This window comes from Microcebus murinus, chromosome 12 (assembly GCF_040939455.1).
Source record: "Microcebus murinus isolate Inina chromosome 12, M.murinus_Inina_mat1.0, whole genome shotgun sequence".
Taxonomy (NCBI): Eukaryota; Metazoa; Chordata; class Mammalia; order Primates; family Cheirogaleidae; genus Microcebus; species Microcebus murinus.
Genome location: NC_134115.1, coordinates 58,067,502 through 58,091,084, shown reverse-complemented (window position 1 = coordinate 58,091,084; position 23,583 = coordinate 58,067,502). Strand labels below are relative to the sequence as shown.

Sequence of the window (23,583 nt, the reverse complement as noted above, 5' to 3'; positions counted from 1 at the left end):
ATTTATTTGCGTCTTCTTCAATTTCACTGAATGTTTTATAAGTTATGTATGGAGTTCTTATATAGTTTTTATTAGATTATTCCTGATTATTTGATGATTTTATAAATCATATTTTTAAGTTTATTTTCTAATGGTTTGTTGCTAATTTATAGAAAGTCAATTACCTTTAAATATTGACAAGCACCTGGATTCGATTGACTAGAATTTTGTTGAGAATTTTTGCATCTATATTCATAAGGGATATTGGTCTGTAGTTTTCTTTTTTTGTTGCATCCTTTCCTGGTTTTGGTATCAGGGTTATGTTCACTTCATAAAATGTGTTAGGGAGGATTCCATCCTTCTCAATGTTGTGGAATAATTTCTGCGGATAGGCACCAGTTCTTCTTTGTAGGTGTGGTAAAATTCAGGTGTGAAACCATCTGGTCCAGGACTTTTCTTTTTAGGAAGGTTTTTTTATTGCTGTTTCAATTTCAGTACTTGATATTGGTCTGTTCAGGAATTCTATTTCTTCCTGGTTGAACCTAGGGAGGCTGTGTGTTTCTAAGAAATTGTCCATTTCCTCCATATTTTCCAGTTTGTGTGCATAGAGGTTTTTGTAGTATTCATAAATTATATCTTGTATCTCCGTGGCATCAGTTGTGATTTCTCCTTTATTATTCCTGGAGCTTATTAGAGATTTTTCTTTTCTGCTTTTTGTTAGTCTAGCCAATGGTGTGTCAATTTTGTTTATTTTTTCAAAGAACCAACTTTTTGTTTTATTAATCTTCTGTATAGCTTCCCTGTTGTCAATTTTGTTTAGTTCTGATTTGATCTTAATGATTTCACTTCTTCTGCTGGGTTTGAGGTTGGTCTGTTCTTCTTTTTCCAGCTCTTTGAGATGATTCATTAGGTTATCTATTTTTGATCTTTCAGACTTTTGGATATAGGCATTTATGGAAATAAACTTTCCTCTCAGGACTGCTTTAGCTGTGTCCCACAGGTTTTGGTAACTTGTGTCACCTTTGTCATTTAGTTCAAAGAATCTTTTGATTTCCATCTTGATTTCCTTGTTTATGAAGTGATCATTCAGCAGAAGGTTGTTTAGTTTCCATGACTGTGTAGAAATGAGAACTCCTGTTAGGATTGATTTCTACATTTATTCCATTGTGGTCTGAAAAGATACATGGTATAATTTCTGTGTTTTAAAATTGTTTGAGATGTGCTTTGTGTCCTAGGATATAGTCAATCTTAGAGAATGACCCATGAGCTGATGAGAAGAACATATATTCAGTGGTTTGGGGGTAGAATGTCCTGTAAATGTCAGTCAGGCCCATTTGTTCTAGAGTTCTGTTTAAGTCCATTATTTCTTTGTTGATTTTCTGTTTGGAGGATCTGTCCTGTGCTGTCAGTGGGGTGTTAAAGTCTCCAACTATTATGGTGTTGTTGTTTATCCATTTGTTTAGATCAAGTAGAGTTTGGATAATGAATCTGGGTGCACCAAGGTTGGGTGCATATATATTTAGAATTGTTATGTTTTCTTGTTGAACTGTACCCTTCACCATTATATAGTGACCTTCTTTGTCTTTTATTACTTTTGTAGATTTAAAAACTAAGTTATCTGCAATCAGCACTGCCACGCCAGCTTTCTTTTGGCTTCCATTTGCTTGAAATATTATTCTCCACCCCTTTACCTTTAGTCTAACTGCATCCTTGCAGGTTAGATGTGTTTCTTGAAGGCAGCAGATACTTGGCTTGTATTTTTTTATCCATTTCGCCAGCCCATATCTCTTGAGTGTGGAGTTCAAGCCGTTCACATTTATTGAGATAACTGATAGGTGGGGCAGATTTCTGTTCATTATGTTGGGTTGAACTTTGTTGCTTTGTTTTCTCTCTTGAGCCATTGTTGTTTCTTGGCTTTGATCTTTAGCTTTTGAGTAGATTTACATTCGTGAGTGTTTATTGTGCTGACCCATGGGTAACACTGTTTTGAGTACTTCTTGAAGGGCTGGTCTTGTCTTGGTGAATTCTCTCAGTCTTTGCTTATCTGAGAATGTCTTGGTTTCTCCTTTGTATACAAAACTTAGTTTTTCAGGGAACAGATTCTAGGCTGGGCATTATTCTGTTTGAGAAGAGTGAAAATGGGACCCCAGTCTCTCCTTGCTTGTAAAGTTTCAGTAGAGAAGTCTGGCATTATTTGGATTGGCTTTCCTTTGTATGTGACTTGCTTCTTTCGTCTTACAGCTCATAGAGGGGCCTCTTTGGTTAATATTTTGGTCAGTCTGATGACTACATGTAGTGACGTCTTCCTGTTTGCATTGAATCTCCCAGGGGTCCTCTGAGCTTCTTGAATTTGTATATCGAGATTTTTACCAAAGCCTAGGAAATTTTCCTCTAATATATCTTCAAATAGCTTATCCAACCCTTGAGTGTTTTCTTCTTCCCCTTTGGGTAACCCTATAACCCTCACATTAGGTTTCTTCACATAATCCCACATCTCTTGTTGGCTTTGCTCTTTTCTCTTGTTTCTCTGCTCTATCTCTGTGACTGATTTATTTAATTGGAAGGTGTTATCTTCAATCTCTGAGATTCTTTCTTCTGTTTGATCTACCCTGTTCTTGAGGCTTTCCACTGTGTTTTGTAGTTCCCTGAATTGATTCTTCATTTCCAGGAGTTCAGTTAGATTTTTCTTCATAGTTTCAATTTCGTTAGTGAATTTTTGTTCCAGGTCCTGGAATATTTTTGCATTTTCTTTGTGTTGGTTATCCAGTTTTTCTTGGAAATCATTGAATTTTGTTATGATCCATGCTCAAAATTCTTCTGTCATTTTAGTGGTCTGATTTTGGTTGATGTCTATTTCTGAGGGGCTGGTGTTCCTCTTTCGGGGTTTGCTTTCCATTTGAGTTTTCATATTTCCGGAGTTCCTTCACCGATTTCTTCCCATCTGGATCGGTTGCTGCCTCTTACCTTTAGGTTTTTGTTTGGGTAATGACACACCCTGTTTAGTCTCTGAGCCAGTAGGTGGTGTTTGTGGGTAAGATTCGACCACACCCTGTATGATAAGTCAGTAGATGCCTTAAAAGGGTGTGCAGAATGTCCTCCCTGTTGGTAGGTGGCGGTTACAGGGAGGAGCAAGCTACACTGTTGTTTTTGGGTCCTGTAACCAGCTCTTGTTCCTCTGGAGAGGCACTCTAGTGCCTCAGGTGGTGGGTGGGGCCCTGGGACTTCCAGGTGTGTCCTTATTCTCCACCTCAGTGAGGGCTGGTCTGGGAGTGAGTCTGGGCAGAGCTGAGTTGGGTAAGCCTGCCCTCAGGCACCACAAATGCTGTTAGCAGGAGTCAAAGTTCTGTTCACTGCTTGTGGGAAAAGCTGTCAGGGAGGGGCTGGAATGGCCCTACTCAGTCAGAAAGTCTTGTGTGGGGGTGGGGCTGTCCAATACCCACAGGCTGGAGCAGGCCTCACTCCTTTCCACCCTCCCTAACTCCACGGCCTCTCCTGGGCCTCTGCCAGCAGGCCAGACCCCACGCCACCGGGTCTCCCCTGGCTGTGATGCAGGCCAGGAGGCTCCCTGTGCTGAGTCACTGCCTGGGGTGGGCACACGGCCCCCCTTGGGAGGAGGGTTGTCCTCAAGCACACTGATTCACCCTTTAAAGCACACACACCCTAGGAGGCTCCTTCATGACTATCCCCTCTGTGCCCCGGGCAATGCGAGACCTGGGTGCACGGGATCTGGTCCACAGGTCTGACCTCTGGGCCCTGGAATTCACTCCCTGACCCCACCAGGGAGAGGAGTGCCTGTCCCAATTCACCCATGGGAGCCCAAGCTAGGTCAATATCTCTCAGCCTCAGGGTCTGCCCTGTTCTCCTGGAATCACCAGGCCAGCAGCACCTGGGGAGGCTGGCAGGAAGGGAGCTCACAGTCTGAGTACCCCTCAGTCAGCGGAAGGGCCCCAAAAGGGAAGGTCCCGTTCCCTGGTTATGCCTCTGGCGGGTGGCTATATTGTCTCTCTTGGCAGCCAAGGATAGGGAAAGGGGAGGGGAGAATGAAGCAATATGGTGTCTGCCATGTGGCTTGGGTCTGTGCACATGGAGATGCCCCGAGGGAGTTGAGAGCCTGGTGCCGCGTCCGCTACAGGCTCACTGCTCACTGGTGGTGGCCATCTCTGGGCTGGTGTCCACAGGTCTCTCCACCCACTGGGGAGCCCACCAGCAATCCAAGATGCAAGGGAGGGAAAAGTTAACCACTTCACCTACCCTTACTGCTGGTCTCCAAGCTTCTTGAGAGGTCTCTTCTTCCAGTTCTCCTCCGCAACCTCCTCCTGTGGAGTCTCCTGTAGTCTCCATAGTCTCTGGTACCCCTCCTTCCGACCCTCGTCCAATGTATGCTCGTCTGCTTGCTTCTTTCTTCTCATTTCTTCTAGAAACTGTCTTTTTTGCAGAGACACTCTGTCTGGCGGTGTTTCTCGTCTGCCATCTTGCTCTGTCCCCCCACCCCCCAAGGAAAAGTCTTTATACAGCATTTATAAAGTCTGTGCATGTGGGGCACACCTGCACAAGGGCTTGGGGAAAATGTACAATACAGGTGAGAGAATATATTGTTACTGAAACTATTCTCACAGGCTGCCTTTAACTACAGTGCTATTGCAAGCCTCATTTTCAGATAGTAAGTATTTTAGACTGGTGGGTGTCTGTCGCAACTACCCAATTCTGTCATTGTAGTGAGAAAACAGCCACAGACAATACATCAACAAATGGGCATGACTCTGTTCCAATAAAACTTTATTTACAAATACAGGCAGCTCAATACCTGAACTAAACTACATTTTCATGAAGCATGCCTTTATTATAGGTAATTGTCATGTTAAAGTATGACTGTTTTAAAATGCAAGTGTTTTGCCTTCATTGCCTCCAAATAAAAAAAAATAAATAAAATAAAATAAAAAATAAAAAATAAAAAAAAATAAAATGCAAGTGTTCAATGCAAAGTTGTATGTAAATAAAATGCATAATTTTTCACCCTGTACAAAAAAAAAAGAGTGGGCACACCACATTTGCTGATCTAGCTAGTGGTTGCTTTTTCCCTGTGAGAGGTTGTGGCAGGAAAAAGTTAGCCGAGGCACAGTTCTTTGTTGGGGGACCTGCAGCAATGTTCCTGCTTTGCCCAGAAGTGTCTGCTCTGTAGAAATGCTGAGGGTGAGCAAGGACTAGGACTAGGTCAGAGATGTCATTTGGTCCCCTCCCCCCCACCATCCCACAGCCCACTCTCACCCTAGATCTGTTCTGAGCTTGGGTTTGTGAGGCAAGTTCTTTGAGAGACTTTCATCTACTTTTTCCCAAGTGAGTTTTTCTTCTGTATTCATTAAATTAAAAGCTGCTTAATATTCCCTTCAGTCTAGGGATATTTGCACTTTATGTTGCTGAAATTTCACAGAATACAAATGCCCTTCCAGTACAGATACAGATTTTTTTATATTCCTATTCCCTTGGACATTCCAATAGTGGTGTTGAGGAGACAAGAACCAAATGGAAAAGGAAATCTAATTAGAGTTCAGTGCTCATTGGCAGATCTTTTATACCATGACTCTTGTTCTCTCAGTACTTTCAAGAGTTCTTGACAAGTACATGGACGGAGCACACTGAGCCCTTGCATATCTTGAGAGCACTTTCTATTCTCTTTTTTCCCTCCATTTCAAACTTATATCACAAAATATTTAAGCTATACTAGTTCATATTTGTCTTAGTTCTAGTTCCCTAAGAAAACTGAGCCAGAAGGGAAAGGAAGTGAGAAAGGAAAGCAAACAGAAGGCAGTGAGTGCGCTACAGAGCCAGTCCTGCTCTCACTTGGCCCTGCAGAACGTCTCTGGACAGGCAACACAGAAACACTGTGCCTTGCAACAATTTGTTAGAGGTGAGGAATAGAGTGAAAATTCATCTACCTATCTGGTAGCCAGCCTCCAAGATGATCCTTAATGACCCCCTTATATGTATCATATATTTATTTATTTATATTTATACAGATATATATTTTTGTGTTATACTTTTTTAACAAAAATGGGAGGACACTATACACACTTGTTTCATTTATACACAAGAGCATATATATCTTCCTCATCCTTTTTAATAGCTACATATTATTCCATTGTATGGATTTATCATAATTTATTTAACCAGTTTCATGTTTGTTTCCACTTTTTCACTATTATAATAATGATGTGGTGAGCACTCTTGTATATGTCTCTGTGACAATGTGTAATAGTTTATCTATTAGATAAACTCCTAGAAGAGGAAAAGCTGAGTCAAAGGATATATGCATTTTACATTTCTATAGGTACCCTATATTGCACTCCAAAAGTGTGTTCCTACTTATGTTCCAACCAATAGCATGTAAGAGTGCCTCTTTCCCATACCCTTCCTAACATATTGTATAATCAAATGTTTTTATTTTTGTCACTCTAAGGGATAAAAACTGAGATTTTATTTTGTTTTAATTTGCATTGTCTTACTGTGAATAAGGTTGATCAGTTTCAAGATAATGAATAAATAGGTTTCTTCTCCCTTCTCTAGAAAATCACCCCAAAACAACAAGGAAAATAAGAATAGAAAACTGCGTCTTGAATGAAACTAGGAAACAGCTATAACAGAGAACCATAGTACATGAAAATGAAAAGTAGTTAGAGGAAATAGGTGTTCTGGCTGAGAGTCAGTACTCAAACTCAGGCAGTTGCAGGGTTCCTTTAGGGATTAATGCCATCAAACATCCGAGCACTGTCCATTCTTTTCCATCATCCTCCGATGCTGATGTTTTATTCTCTGAACTGACCTCAGGATCACAAGTGGCTGCTCTAGATGTCAGCATAATGTCCATACTTCTTGCTCAAGGACAAGAAGCAAGAGAACAGAGTTGGGGAGCTGTAAGCAAGTTCTCCTCATCTCCTGTTTCTTTTATCAGAAAGCAAACTCTTTCCCCAAAGTCCCCCCAACAAATTTCCCCATGTATCTTCTCAGTCAGAATTGGGTCCACATGTCCATCCTTGGATGCAAAGAAATCTAGAAATTGGGAGACTGGCAAAAGGGACCAATTGCTTTGATATCTATTGATTAATAAATCAATCAATAAATCCAAAGTGAATGGCTTAAAAGACAGTTACAACTCTAGCCTGGACAACAAAGTGAGACTCTGTCTCAAAAAAAAAAAAAAAAAAAAAGACAGTTACAATATTTTATTATCATCTCTCATTGTTTTAATTGTTGACTGAGGTCAGGTAGGCAGTTTTGTTTGGGATCTGTTCACAGTTGCAGTCATACAACTGGTGCCGGATGATCTGAAGATTCGCTCATTCACATATCCGGTGCCTACGCTGAGAAGATAAACAGCCGGGGCTGGAACAACCGAGACTCCTTGAACATTCACTCTATCTCTATGGAGTTTCTCCTCATAACCGTCTGGACTTCCTATATGGCTACCCAGGGATTCAAGGGCACATGTCCTGAGAAAATAGGCAAAAGCCATATTGCTTTTTCATGACCTAACCTCAGAAGTCACACAACAACACTTACATCATCTTCTATTTGTTAAGTGAGCCACAAAGGTCTGCTCAGTGTCAAAGGAAGAAGAGGAAACAGATGCCATCTCTTGGTGATGAAGTAACAAGTTACAAGAAAAGCATGTCAGAATGGAAATACTGTTGTGATCATTTTTGGAAAATATAATATGCCTCAGTTGGCTTTTGCCAATCATGATTCATTCTGAGGAACTGGGAGTGTATTCAGGGTATTGCAACCTTAACTAAAAATTAGGGTGCATTATATATTGCTGATGGGGATGAAAATGGTCCAGCCACTGTGGAAAACAATTTGGTGAGTCCTCAAAAAGTTAAACATAGAATTACCATATGACCCAGCAAGTCTACTACTGTGTATATACCCAAGATAATGGAAAACAAGTGTTCAAATAAAAACTCTCATACAAATATCCACAGCAGCATTAATATAATAGCCAGAAAAGTAGAACCAACCCAAATCAAATGTACATCAAATGATGAAATGGATAAATAAAATATGGTATATCCATAAGATGGAATGTTATTCAGCCATAAAAAAGAAATGAAGTACTGATAGGGTCCACAACATGAATAAACCTTGAAAACATTATGCTAAGTCAGATAAGGCCACATATTACATAATTCCATTTATATAAAATGTTCAGAATAGGAAATTTCATAGATACAGAAAGCAGATTAGTGGTTGCCAGGGGCTGAGGAGAGGGTAGAATAGGAATTGACTGCCTGGTGGGCTCACTATTTCTTTTGAGGGGGTGATAAAAATGTTCTGGAATTAGCGGTGATGGTTGCACAATGTTGTGAATGTACTAAAACCCACTGAATTGTACACTTTAAAATGGTTAAATCGTGAATTTATGTCATGTAAATTTTTCCTTAATTTTTAAAAAATTGGCGTTCATTTAGCTACAAAGAAATGGGAGAATTAGTGATTGGCAGCCAACTTCCTGTTTTATGAAGAAGAGAAACACTATTGGTCTGAAAAAGTCTTTATTTCTCTCTCATTTTTGAAATACAGACAGTCCCCAGGTTATAGACGAGATATTTAGGTCAGATTTGTATGTAACTCAGATCCCTGATGAACAGCACATACAATAATAATAATACTGTAATAGCTCATATGTGATAATAATAATACAGTATAATACTGTAATAATAATAATACAGTATATACAGTACAGTGATACCCCTGTACTATAATAATAAGTTATAGAAATTGTGCTTTCCTTTAATTCAAGCAAACAGGACATAAAAACAAACACATACAAAAAATTGAGCTATGAGAAATGGCAAGTAAGAATATTAAAGGTTATCACTTACCTAATGTTGCATCAATGTTGTGCTTACTGGAAGGGGCATTTTGGAGGCAAGAAGGTAGCCAACATTAATCAGAAGATGACAATGGAAAAGATGTTGGAAAGGATGGAGTGGGTGCTGGAGAATGAGGATTTGATTCTGTTCCTGGAGGAGGGGAGCTTACCACTGAAGTCAGTTTCTTGAAAAAAGTATCTAGGGTTGTTTGCCCAGCCTTGTCTTTTTCTCATCATAAATGGCCCTGTGGCAGCTGATGTTCTCACTCACTGCACAGTAAACTTTTGTAAACCACTCAATGTTAGGCTCTTGATCCTCAAGCTTAGCAAAACCTGCTTCAATGAAATGAAAGACTTCAGCTAATTCTTTTGTCATAAACTGTCTTGGCTCTTGATTTTCTGATTCTTTATGTTTTTGTGTTTCTATCAGCTGCTTCCCCGTCTGTCTATGAGACTAGCTGATTGCATAAAGACGCTGCGCCAGTGAACTGCTTATGCCATGAAGGCTTGTTTACATGCATGGAAGAAACTAGTTCCCAAATTATTAATTTAATTAAATTAATAATTTAATATTATTTAATGATAAATTATCCTTATAGGGAGCCTGGTCATAAGTACAGATCATCCGTAATCCAGGGACTGCCTGTATATCTTTTGCCTGGTGCAGAATTCTGGGATGACACTTTTTCTTCTTCCAACACTATAAAGATGTCAATCCACTGTCCTCTAGCCTATATAGGTTTGATAAGAAGTCTGCTATAATTCTTATCTTTGTTCCTCTTTATGCAATGTTTCCTTTTTTCTTCAAGTTGCCTTTAGGATCTTTGTCTTTAGTTCTCAGCAGTTCAAATATGATGTGTCTAGATATGTATTTAGATGTTTACCCTGATTAGTGTTCTCTGAACTTCTTGGAGTTTTCATTTGGTATCTGTCATTAGTTTTGGAAAAAATTAGCCATTATTTCTTCAAATATTTCTTCTGTCCCATGTCTCTCTTCTCCTTTTGGGATGCCAATTGCATATATGATAGATGATTAGATATTACGCCTCAGCTCTTGGGTGTTCTGCTCTGGTTTTATTTTTGTTTTTTCACTATTTTCTTTATATTTCATTTTGGATAATTTCTATTGAACTATCTTCAGTTTCACTGATTTTTCCCTGGGTCAAAACTACTGATGAGCCAGATAAAAGCAGCCTTTATCTGTGTGACAATGTTTCCTATTTCCAGAATTGCCATTGGATTCATGATATTAATTATAATTTCTTAATTTCCATGATAATTTTAATATGTGTACCACCTCTAAGTCTGGTTCTCATAATTGCTTTGTCTCTTAATAGTGTGATGTTTTTCTCTTGCTTCTTTGTAAGGCTTATAATAATATTTTGTTGAAAGCTGGACATCTAATGTAAGGCAGTAAAGACCGAAAGACTTTAGTATGGGAGATTGATTCAATCTAGTCAGGAGCTAAACTGTGTTTGGGTTTTGTTCTTACTCTGTTACTGTCAGTGCCCAACAGGCTCCAAGTTTCCCTGATACTACCCTGTGTTTGTGGCTGAGGCTGAGTTGCCAGAGGTTTTCTCAATGTCTGCTCCACCCTCAGCTTTACATGTTGCCCTTGTGCCTGCGCCTTAGAAAGTGTCTTCCTTCATGCTCCTGATGCTATTTCAGCACTAGACTGCTGCTACTTGTTGTTTCATGCTTATTAGCCTGGTTGGTGGTGGGGACTGGAGGGATGAGCTCTGTTTTTCTGATTCAGTGTCAGTTTTAGACAGGCACTGTGCCCTGGCTCTTAGGAGTAGGGCCTTCTTCGTGACCCTACCCCAGCCCCAACTGGAAGATTTCTAATGGTCTGGAGCCCACTCGGTTAGAGGTTTTTTCCTTTTCCCTTTGTCCAGCTGCAATGGGTCTTCACTGAAATGTGATTTACTGCCAATGACAGGATTTATTGCCCTTCACCTAGCAATTTGAGACTTTTGTTCCTGTGAGAAGAGAGTGGAGAAGATTCTGGGAAAGGCTTGGTGCTTTTCCCTACAGCAGCTGTTCTTCTTTTCCCCTGGGCCTCAGGGCTCACATTGCCCCACATTCTTTATTGTGAACACACAGTAGGGTCCACAAAGGAGACTGCAAGTAAGCGTGAATTTCCCTTGTACTGGTAGGTCCCGGGGTGTCTGTATTCTTATGCTGGCCTATACTTGGCCTTTAGCAATGCATTAAAACTTTTAACTGAATTACCAACTTGATGGAGGAGGGGAGTTGGCCCCAAATAAGCAAGCATACCTGTGCCATATCTCCTTAGAGATGCCTTTCCTTAGATTAAGGTTAACTGGGTGGCCTTAGAACCTCAGCTCAGCTGATAAATTCAAGAAAAGTTGTGAATTTGCAGTATATTGTGGATACATAATTTCTTTTCTTCTTTGTGTGTGATTTCTCTTATTATAAGAGTGAAAGCAATGCTACTTCCAGCTTTCCTTTGTCCTAAGCAGAAGCACCAAGTTCAACAACTATTCATGCAAGGAAGCACCATCAGAAGAACCAAAAATCAGGTGAGCGATCACAGTACTTGGTTTTAACATTATGTCACGGAAAGAGGCACTGAAGAGGGCAGAAAAGACAATCTTGCATTGCCTACGCTGTGCCCCCATCCTCCAGCAATGTCGCACCAGGGCACTGAGTGGCAAGAGAATCTGTGTGCCCGGGAGAGGGAAAGTGAAATGAGTGTGAGACTTGCATTGGAACTCAGGGCCTCCCTGTCACAGGGGAACCGCGGCACAGGGCAGAATTCTGCCAGCACCCAAGGAGAGAGCTTTTAGAACAGCCCAGCGAGAGGGAAATCTGCGTCCCAAAAGCTAAGTTCTGGCTAGCCCCACCACTGCCTTATCAAAAACAGCCTGGGCCCTGTAATAAATTCATAAGGCAGTCAGGTCACAAAGACTACAGTCCCTGGACAATTCCTGTGGCTCTGCTGGCTTGGACCAGTGGACTTGGGATGCATGTGACCCACTGAGACACTGGCAGCAGAGGGGCCAAGCCAGTGCCTGTGTCACCTCTCCCCCAACTCCAGGCAGTGCAGCTCAGGGAGAGTCTTCTTCCACTTGGGGAAAGGGTAAACTAGTATAGCCATTATGGAGAACAGTATGGAGGTTCCTCAAAAAACTAAAAATAGAACTACCATATGACCCTGCAATCCCACTGCTAGGTGTATATCCAAATGAAAGGAAATCAATATATTGAAAAGATATCTTCACTCCCATGTTTATCGCAGCACTATTCACAATAGCCAAGATTTGAAATCCACCTAAGTGTCCATCAGTGGATGAATGGATAAAAAAATTGTGGTACATATACACAATGGAATATTATAGCCATAAAAAAGAAGGAAATCTTGCCATTTGCAACAACAGGGATGGAACTGGAGAACATTATGTTAAGTGAAATAAGCCAAGCACAGACAGACAAATCTCACATGTTCCCACTCATATTTGGGAGCTAAACATTAAAACAATTGATCTCAAGAAGACAGAGAGTAAAATGATGGTTACCAGAGGCTGGGAAGGGTAGCAGGGAGCAGGAGATAAAGTGGGATGGTTAATGGGTGCGAAAATATAGTTAGATACTTAGAATGAACAATATTTGATAGCATAACAAAGTGACTATAATCAATAATAAGTTAGAGTATTCTTTAAAATAACTTAGAGAGTGAAATTGGAATGTTCCTAACACAAAGAAATGATAAATGATTGAGATATTGGATACCCCAGTTAACCTGATTTGATTAATACATACTGTATGCCTATATCAAAACATTACATGTACCCTATAAGTATATACAACTATTATGTACCCATAATAATAAAAAATTAAAACTATGGTAAAATTTTTTCATGTCTCAGGTGGACAAAGATAAAAAGTTTGATAATATTGAGTCATAGGCATGGGAAGAGAGGCACCCTTACACAGTTTTGGTGAGAAGTGCAAATTCATACAATTGGCACTTAGGCAATGTCAACACTTAAAATACACACACCCTTTGATCCATTAATTCAATTCTTGGGAATTTCTCCTTCATATATACTCATACCGGTATACAAGGACTTATATATATGAGGTTCATGTCAGCATGAGCAAAAATCTTTAACAAAGTATCCATGAATGCAAAATTTAAAATAAGTTGTGTTATAGTTCTACCAAAGAAGACTGTACAAACATTAGAGAAAAATATACACATAACATTATAGCCATCTAATCTTTGACAAAGCAGACAAAAACATACACTGGGGAAAAGAATCCTTATTCAATAAATGGTGCTGGGGAAACTGGATAGCCACATGTAGAAGACTGAAACAAGACCCACACCTTTCACCTCTCACAAAAATCAACTCATGCTGGGTAACAGACTTGAACCCTAGGTGTGAAACATTAGAATTCTAGAGGGAAACGTTGGAAAGACTCTTCTAGACATTGGCCTAGGCAAAGAATTTATGAAGAAGACCCCAAAGGCAATCACAGCATCAACGAAAATAAATAAATGGGACCTGATCAGACTAAAAAGCTTCTGCACAGCCAAAGAAACTGTCAACAGAGCAAACAGACAACCCACAGAATGGGAGAAAATTTTTGCGAGCTACACATCCGATAAAGGGCTGATAACTAGAATCTATTTAGAACTCAGAAATATCAGCCAGAAAAAATCAAACAACCCAATCAAAAAATGGGCAAAGGACATGAACAGAAACTTCTCAAAAGAAGACAGAATAATGTCCAACAAACATATGAAAAAATGTTCAACATCTCTAATCATCAGGGAAATGCCACAATGAGATATCACTTAACTCCAGTGAGAGTGGCCTTTATCAAAAAGTCCCCAAACAATAAATGCTGGTGTGGATGTGGAGAGATAGGAACACTCCTACATTGCTGGTGGGACTGCAAACAAGTTCAACCTCTATGGAAAGCAATATGGAGATACCTCAAAGCAATACAAGTAGATCTACTATTTGATCCAGCAATCCCATTACTGGGCATCTACCCAGAAGAACAAGTTACAGAAGAAGAAAAGTTACTCTATGAAAAAGACACCTACACTCGAATGTTTATAGCAGCACAATACACAATTGCAAAGATGTGGAAACAACCAAAGTGCCCGTCAATACATGAGTTGATTAATAAAATGTGGTATATGTATACCATGGAGTACCATTCAACTATACGAAACAACAGTGATATAGCACCTCTTATATATTCCTGGATAGAGCTGGAACCCATTCTATTAAGTGAAGTATCCCAAGAATGGAAAAATAAGCACCACATGTACATGGAAAAATAAGCACCAGCAAATTGGTATTAACTGATCAACACATAAGTGGACATATAGGAATAACATGTATTGGGTGTCAGGCAGGTGGGGGAGAGGGAATGGGTATATACATACATAATGAGTGTGATGCACACCAACTGGGGGATAGACACGCTTGATGCTCTGACTCAAGGGGGTTAGGGTGCAAGGGAAATACACGTAACCTTAACATTTGTACCTTCGTAATATGCTGGAAAAAATAAAAAAAAAGAAAAAAAAGATATATTTATGTTATTAAGGAAAATAATAAGAGGGAAAACAGTATCTAGCATATGTTTTCATTTATGAAGAAAATATATCAATTTATTTATGCTTCCTTTGCTAAATTAATTCTGAAAGATACGGGAGGGAAAAAAAATTGGAGGAGAGAGACAAGGATGGGAAAGTGACAACTATGTACTTTCCGTCTTTTGGATTTTGTGCCATATATATGTATGCTTACTTTTAAAAAACCACTTAATCTTAGCATTGAAATAAACACAAAGGCCCTCCCTCCATTGAGAGCTCATCCCTATTCCTTCAATCTTTCCCCACAACTGCTCTCCAATCCAGCCATCTGCACCTCTGCTTGAGAGAGACTGCATTTTTTTTTTTTTTTTTTTTTTTTGAGACAGAGTCTCGCTTTGTTGCCCAGGCTAGAGTGAGTGCCGTGGCATCACCATAGCTCACAGCAACCTCAAACTCCTGGGCTCAAGCAATCCTCCTGCCTCAGCCTCCTGAGCAGCTGGGACTACAGGCACGTGCCACCATGCCCGGCTAATTTTTTCTATATATATTAGTTGGCCAATTAATTTCTTTCTATTTATAGTAGAGACAGGGTCTCGCTCTTGCTCAGGCTGGTTTTGAACTCCTGACCTCGAGCAATCCGCCTGCCTCGGCCTCCCAGAGTGCTAGGATTACAGGCGTGACCCACCGTGCCCAGCCTAGACTGCATTTCTTACTGCCAAATGAACTCCATGGCCCATTCCTTAGTTTCTGCATTTTTTGCTAAGTCTTTCTCCCTCCTGGAACAGTTCTATTCCCCACAGCCTGCAGTTTAAACCGAACTTCAACTACCCGCAAGCCCTCTCCGACCACCATGATCTTCAGTATGATTTCTCTGCTCTGAGATGGAATGCGTGTGACCAGAGCCTCACAAATGAGTATATAATTCTATTTGTACTAAAGGGTTGGATCTTGCTTTGTATGAATCAGTCTTGTCTTTGAAACTAGATTTTTAAGTATCTCTAGAGCAGAAAGGCAGCATGGCTCAAATGTCTTTATACCCTTGACAGTACCCAGCTTAGGGCTGAACACACCCTGAGTGTTCACCATGCCTGCTGTGTGGACCGGGTGCTGCAGGAAGGACTAAATAGCCTCTTCAGAGATTTTGAGTCTGAGGGTTCTTGGCTTGAGATCACTGTCACCAGGGCAAGACTCTCTCAAAGAAATTCAGAAAAGCTGGGGTATAACAGACATATCACAATATCCACAGGACAAGCAGGTAACATGTCTGAATCAATAATCAGGGTATAGGAGTGATGGGTCTTGGAGCTGAATTGGAAAACACCTGCCCTGCCTGAAAGGTTCCAAAATCCAGATTTGAAAAAAGCAAGAAACAAAACCTCCTCAAGCAAACAGCGTATAACCCAACCACAAACAGCAATGAGTTTGTGACCCATAGTCCAAAGTGGCCACCAATTTATCTCTACAGGCATTCATCTCCCTGAGCATTAATGTGCATCCATGGAAAACAGTGTTTATAATCACATCCCAATCACACACTGGAGGCCACCTTCCTTCTTCACACATGTCATTTAAAGATACTGCCACCCCTTCCTGTACTTCTGATTTCTGATCATACATTGCCTATAACACCAAAGCTCACCATTTTCAAGCTATAACCAGATTCTGCCCTCCCTAAACTCCTGTGTGCTTCTCAAGTCTTCTTCCAGAACAAACGGGGGAGTCAGTGGAGGTTCCCCTGTCCCAACCACCCTTTCTCATAAGGTACCCTGTGTCCCAAAGCACTCAGTTTTCTGAGGGTGGGTGACCACACAGTTGTGAAGGAGACAGCTGAGTGGAGAAGATGTAGTGTGACAAGAAAGTCAGAAATAGACACTGCTTATGAGTTTGGCATACTTAATCCCAGGCTCTGCGACCTTTACAGATAACCAGACACCCTCTTCCACAGACTGATCACCACATAAGCCTCTGTACTCCACATGCCTTATGAAACAGGAGGGCTTTGTGATGCAGTCTAGTGGCCTGGTTCCATCTTCTGTGAGGCGGACATGACAAAGCCTAGCGTTGGGAGTCATTAGGCACCAGGATCCGGAACGCCTAGATACAGAGATGGCTGGTCTCCTCATGCAAATGAGGTTTCCACCATGTTGAGCCCTACTTTTTTGCTGTGGGATGTTGGATATCCCTTATATACCTATGGCTCCATCTTCATCATTATCCTAATTATCTGGCAAGTGAAAAGGAGCCACCATGAATTGAAATTGGAACCTAAGAGGAGCTGCTGCCAGGTAGGGAAACACTATAACCACAACTGAATGAATTAAGTCTCAGATAAGAAGCTTTTTAGTCCTCAGTGTCTCATCATATAATCCCCATTTCTATAGCATACTTTCAGTTGCCTTTGTATAGTACTTTTCTTCTCAGAGACTGTAATTGTTTACCAGGCCCTCCCTACAACAAACTCTAATTGAAAAGCCAAGAACCTCTTTATTTGGCTTGGGTTGAAAACTAGATAATATGGGATCAACCTCACTGGATCTCAGAAGACCTCACAACATGGGGGATTTTTCTAGTTGGTAGACTTTGTCAGCACAAGTCCTTTGGTTGTTAGAATCACTCACCCCTTAATCTGTTCCACTTTTCCTCCTATGTCATCCTAAGCTCCCTGCAGAACTTGTTATGGAAATGGGGAGACTCCAATTTAATCAGAAATAAGCGAAGAAGGGAAATGTTGTAAAAAAAAAAAAGTGGACCAGATAAAGGAAGTGTAGGAGAGTGTACAAAATGCAGAGATATATATAGAAAGTGAGTGAAAAATGTATATGAGCTTTGTCTCATTTCAGACATGAAGAAGAAAATGGTGTCCCAGCTTCACATTCTAATGTTTTTGTCTTTAAGCGTCACCGAAAAGTCCGGCAAAGGGATAGAGAGGCAGCATCAAGAGGTAAAAAGTCTCAATCTGCCCTCTGAGTACCTTCTACATGGGTGAGGTTCCCAGGGATCCCGTCCCTCTATGAACCCTGGTGCCAAGAGACAGGTGCTCTGACCTCTGTAATTCCCCAGACTGACAACTTTCACAGAAGGCTTCTGTGGGTAGGAAATCAGAACTTGGTAATGTTCCAAAATTCTCGTCCTTACTGCCCTGGGAATGAAAAATTAAGAAAGTAGGGCCAATATCCTTAATTGTATCATTTGCTAGTTTTACGTATCTCTGGAAGTTATCTCATTGCTCATCCTTATCCATAAAATGGGCATAATGCTAATGAGCCTGCCTCACTCACATTATGGTTGTGAAGAGCAAATGAAATTTGGCGTGGGACAACATGTTATGAATGGTGTTATAAATGGCATGTACATAGACATGTCTTAGAGTATTGACTTTTTGGGATTTCAGTGTCTTCTTGACAAGAGTCAAGGGTCTTACTATTCAGCTGTAGGATGCACACAACCCCCCCACCCATGCCAAATAACACTGTCTCCTGGTTCCTCAGCTAGGAGACTTTCCCAGGAAGAAGCTGAGAAGCCACGGAATCTGCTCTCTGTCATGAAAAGGTGATCTTTTACTCTTTGCAGTCTCTCAAACACCAGCCTGGCCTGTGAGAGTTTCTTAGCTTGGCATGGGGCAGATGAGAGGAGAGGGAAAGTAGCTGGAAGGGAGACATACACAGTGGAGGCTGCTTTACTGGTTGAGAGGATTGCCAGGGAAGAGTGGGATTCATATGTCTCCAGACCCACTTTAGCTCTGTGCTAGGGTAATTAGTGGTAGTTCTATAATTCAGAATTTTACTAATACATAATTCATAAAAGACATTAATGGGTTGCATTCAGATATGAGCTGAGTAATTCAGTCAAGAGAATGGATTTTGGATAAAGAAATCATCATTATCATATTCTCCTTACACCTCCAGCCTCTCGAGAGAAGACTCCTGAGTCTGGCTGGACCCTACAGACATTACCTCTTTCAGTTCTACCTTCAGGGAGTCCAGTTCCTGGGACAGCCCTTAGACAGGAGCCTATGGTCTTATCCTCTCCTTAAGATCTCTAGATAAAAGGATTAGGTCCCAAGAGTTGCTGAGTATAGCAGCAAAAATACCATATAGCTCCCAGAATGGAGACATCTCACAAGGACCTCATTTTCCACAGTTTGGATGTACTAAACACAAGGCTTTGGGTTCCTCAGCCTCAAATGAGACTGATCCAGGTTTTACCTGATAGTGTTTCTGGTGATGCCCTATCTGTCTGGTTTCTTTCTCCTAGTTCAGCTTCTCAAGGTCAACAGAGAACTGACCCCAGGTCCTAGTCCTCTCTGAGGATCATGTCCTCCCATGGGTTGTCTGAGACATTGCCCAACAAACCCCAGACACTCAGCTCAGCCTACCCCCACATCTTGCCAAATGACATTTTCCTAGGAAGAAAATCATAGAGTGTAGACATCAAGGGGATGTAGGCACCAGGACTTGCAGGACTAGGGAAGAGCAGTGCCAACTGCAGGCCACACTCTTCAGAGAAGGAAGATGTCACTGCAACATTAACAGTTCCAATGTTTTCCTTCCCAGCCAGAGCTGGCTTCCTCAGGAGGGAAGTGTGCGGCGAATCCTGTGTGCAGATTCCAGCTGCCAAACCTGCAATGCTGTGGCTCTGGAGGTTCAGGAATTGCTGGCGGGTGAGAACAACCAGAAATCCCCACTTTCATCAGAGCCACCACAGGGCTCTTCTTGCCTAGAAGTGTTGTCTGTGTCTAGTGTGCCTTTGAAGCCAAACCTGGAACATCCTTCTTGGCAACCCAAAGAGCTTTCACTGGCATGTCTAAACCCAACACTGTCACAATTAATGGATCAGAAATCTTTAACCCAATCAGCTTCCCAGTCGACCAATGCAGTCCCAGTCCAAGATTACTGGGCTGACCACCTCCAGCTGGGGCAGAAATTTCAAGTGTCAGATGTGCTTAAGGGCCCAGAGTCTATGGTTTCCTCAAAGCTCCAGGAGCCTGGAGTCCCAGTAAATCAGCAGGAGATGATGATGCAGAGCAACCCCAATGTTGTCCAGGGGAACCTAGACCAGTATCACTTGAAGTATCAGGACTCTTTGCTGTCCCTGAACCCAGAGATCGCTAATATGACGTATTCTATGGACTTGAATATGGTCCTCCCTGCTCACCTGCCATTCTTCAGTCCTAAAGTCCTGAGGTTTCTTGAGGTACATGTAAAAAAGTGGATGCATTTCCAGAGATGGGGGCTCCCCAGACGTGTAGAAGAGTCCATGAGGCAGCTTATGCCAAACCCACCGTTGTGTTACCAGTCTGAAGATGACCAACCAGTTCCTGTCATCCTAAATAATACTTCTCAGGTCTCTGTTCATAGATTTGAGGCCATTTCTCATGAGACCTGGTGTTCATGTATGGCCGGCCAGCCCATCCAGACCTTCTGGGTTTCTGAATGGCCCATGATGAACCCAGAAGAAAGAAAGTATTATCAGCAAATCCCAAGCCCTATGGCTCCAGCCTTGTCCTCTCCAGCCCTTAAAGTCCTAAGTGGCCTCTATTCACTGCCTGCGGGACAGGTGAATGACTCAGGGAACCATCTACAAGAGAAATACAGCCAGCTATTCTGTGGCCTCCCTTCTCTGCACAGTGAGTCCCTCGTTGCCACTTTCTTGGGCTCCCATGGCCTCTCCAAGAAGAGGAACATGTCCAAGCCCAAATTGAAAGGCTCTTTCCTCTTTAAGGACCTCCCCTTTCACCCCTTGCTTCCTAAAACTCCACCCCTGTCAGCCCCACCCTCTTCCCCACCTTCCCCAAATTGGGTATCTCCATCTGACCAGCAAGGAACTCAGATCAATACCCCAATTTTGACTCTGGCTGAGTGTGAAGCCTTGGAGTGGCACCTGCTGCAGAGGCAGCTCCAGCTTCAGTGGGGCTTGCCAGCTGTCGTCCAGAGACCTCGGCATGCCCAGAGCCCCATGCAACATGAGCCCTGTGACAAAGCCCAGGCTCCTGGGACTGTGAAAACTTCCTGTTCAGGGAAGCCCATCTCAGTCCTCAGTAGGGAGCTACTCTTCCTTCCAGACCATGCCCGCAGGCTGCTGGAATTCCACCTCCAGAAGCAGCTGATTCACCATCGCTGGGGCCTGCCTCAGAAGATCCAGCAGTCTATCCAGTTGCTCCTTTCCTCTACTGACCAGCAGACTTTGTCCTGGAGCAGCACAGCGCTAGCCAACATGAGCATCCCCCAGCCTACAGCCCTGGAGGCCAATGGGAATAGTGCTGTGTTCTCACCCATCACGGGTCCAGCATCCATCGCCATGCCACACTTGTTTGCCCAGGCAAAGGCAATATTGCAGAGCCACATTGACTCCAAATGTGGACAAATCCACCAAGGCAAGGTGCCTGCCTGTGTACATAGCTCCTGGGACTACAGAATTCCTGGGGGCCTGAAGGTGATTCCCTTCCCCTGCATTCCAGAAAGCCAGCCCCTGGAACTGCGGGCAGCAAGTGACCCTGACCTACATCACAAAGTTATGCCCTGGATGCCAAAGGCCCTTGATCAGCAGCAACATGCCTTACCAGGAACTGTCACTGAATACCACCAGCTGCCCCAAGCCCTGTCCGAGGACACCAAGGAGAAACTGGAGACAACTTTATGGCACAAGTATCTGGCCTTCCTGTCAGGGCTGCCTGCACTCTATTATGTGGCTCTATCCAGAGCCATGGCCCCAGCTGTCACTAGCAAACCTGTCATCACAGAGATGGTACCTGAGCCTATCGCAGTCCCAGAAGAGCCTCTGACTGAGATTATTTCATTTGAAGAAGAGTGTTCAAGTCTTGAGACATGCTTTCAAGACAACAATGGGACTCGTGCAGATGTTGCAGAAGAGTTCCAGTCCACAGTACAAGTGGAAGGAATGACGGAGGAGACAGTGTCTCAAGAAAGCCAGGAACATCCTGCTAGCCCCTTCACGTCAAAGACACATGTCTTGGCCAAACTAAATTTCCACCTCAAAAAAAAGGTCCTAGAGACACAATTGGGAATTCCCATAAGGGCGAGGGAGTCCATGCAGCAAACTGCAGTGGTCCCAGAGGACACATCCACACAGGACTCTCTCGGGAGGATGAACAACCAAGGGGAAACATTGCTCCAGGAACTGCCCATCCCGCCAGACACTCCGCATGCCCCAGATCTAGACTGTGCCCACATTAAGGAACAGCTGGCCATCAAGTTGAAGACAGTGCAGCAGAGCCATGAGCAACTTAGTTCGAAAGCAGTGCCCCAGGGTTCTGACCACTGGGTCTCCAGTGACCCACAACCCAGTGGGGATGTGACAGAGGCCCAGGTGCTTTGTGTTCAGGTGGAGGCCAGTGTGAACAACACCAGCCTGGAGGAACCCTGGAGCCCTGAGCCCCAAAGCCCTGGCAAAAGCAGGGACTCAGTCCAAGTCCCCATATTGGCAGAAAAGATAGAAGACCCAGTGAAACCCAAAGCAGCTGGGGACCATGGAGAAGGCGATGCAGGGTTTAGTCTCTCCTCAATCAGAGAAGGAAGACACCCTGTTGAAGACCAGAGGCCAGCAGAGATGCTTCTGAACAAGACATCCCAAGGCTCCTGTAGGCAGAGCCATAGCCTTCATCTTGTTGAGCCCTGTCCACACAGCCCCCAGCATCACCCTCTGCCTAAGCTCCCAGACTTACTTCCAGGAGTCCCTGGAGGGAAAGCATCTGAGGATGCCCTGCAAGACAGTCAAACCAAGCTAAATGTCACCCTCGAACCAGCAATGATTCCTCAGAATGCCCAGGCTGTGGTGCCCCAGGCTTCCCAGGGCCAGCCTTTCCTGAGCCAACTAATTCAGGGTAAGCCTTTGCAGGGACAAACTTTGCAAGGTCAGGTTTTGCATGGGCAGGAGATGCCAGCCCATACTCACAAGTGGCCCAGCCTTCCAGAGTCTAGCTTGAGAAATAAAATTAAATCCTTTCTGCATCGTATTAACCCAAAGACGAAAGGCAAAGGGCATGAGGAATCCATGTTCTCTACAGCTGAGAAAGTGGCCAAAACCAGGAAAGAAAATGTTGAAAAGAGCTTGGCTCCAGCCAAAAGCCATGGGGGGAGAACTAAGACGGAGAAGCCAATAGGGCACTCCAAGGCCCGATCTCCCCGCACTGAGAAGCCAGTGGGCCTGGCCTTCTTTGGTGATCCACATTCCCCAGGTAATAATCTCCGGCTTCGCTCTAGACAACCTGTCTCTGCCTCAGTCCTGAGCCACCCCCACCACTGCCCTCGGCACTGTCCTCGAGGGGCTTATGCCACCCAAGCAGCGATGTCCACCTTCTTTCCCAATCCTCACCTCAGAAACACTGAGATCTGCTCTAGGAGAACACCCAGGGCAATGAAAGGGAGCTTGTAGGCTCCCCAACCACTGCACCCCTTTAGGAAGACTGTTGTCATTTCTATAAATGTGCAGGCGGACAGAGCACCGCCTGAAATACATTCTATATGTCTAAGCAAAGAGTTGTCTGCCTGCTCCTTGCCTCTGCTGTATTGTGTTAAGAGAAGGCATGTGGGAGGCTAAAATGTCCCTCCAACCTAGGGAAGGATCTTTATCTCACATTTCAGACGGGGCACTATTCCACATGACTTCTCCCTGCCTCATCCTGCATGGTTGATAAGGGAACTGAGCAGAGGAGGAAGGCCCCTGTCTAGAGTGTACTAAAGTTAATGGTCAGGCTTAGATTCTGAACATTAACCATCCACCCAACCAAACTATTTTCCAGTGTCTTATACCTCTAGACCCAAGGATAGTGGCTAGTGCATTGTAATACCTTAATATTAGTTGAATCTCACGTCTGGATTGGGGAGACAAAGCATTGCATGAGTGTGATGAGTGCTATGAGGTGTGGGGCTGTGTCACTAGTGGAAGCTGGTAAGGAGGATCCCAAAAGAGTCACAGTAAAAATTACCTTGAGAAGCATCTTTCATTCAACAGTTAAATATTTGGGTACTTACTGTACACCCAGGACTATGCCAGATACAACAACGAACAAGACACAGGCCTTGCCCCAGCGGAGCCCATGATCTCATGGAGTAGACAGTCTCATAAGTGCAAATTGGCTAGACAGAAAATACATTTGTATGTCAAATATTTATACAAAAATGAACTACTGATACCCCGC

At 42.9% G+C, this 23,583-nt stretch overlaps 1 protein-coding gene across 1 annotated transcript; it reads left to right on the top strand.

Moving 5' to 3' along the window:
- The first annotated feature begins 16,532 nt into the window (after window positions 1-16,532).
- Window positions 16,533-22,817, top strand: SPATA31F1 (SPATA31 subfamily F member 1). Its single transcript, XM_012770092.3, has 4 exons — window positions 16,533-16,711; window positions 17,322-17,367; window positions 17,915-17,975; window positions 18,980-22,817. Exons 1-4 carry the CDS (start codon window positions 16,568-16,570, stop codon window positions 22,815-22,817), a joined length of 4,089 nt encoding a protein of 1,362 aa, XP_012625546.2. The 5' UTR covers window positions 16,533-16,567.
- The last annotated feature ends 766 nt before the right edge of the window (window positions 22,818-23,583 follow it).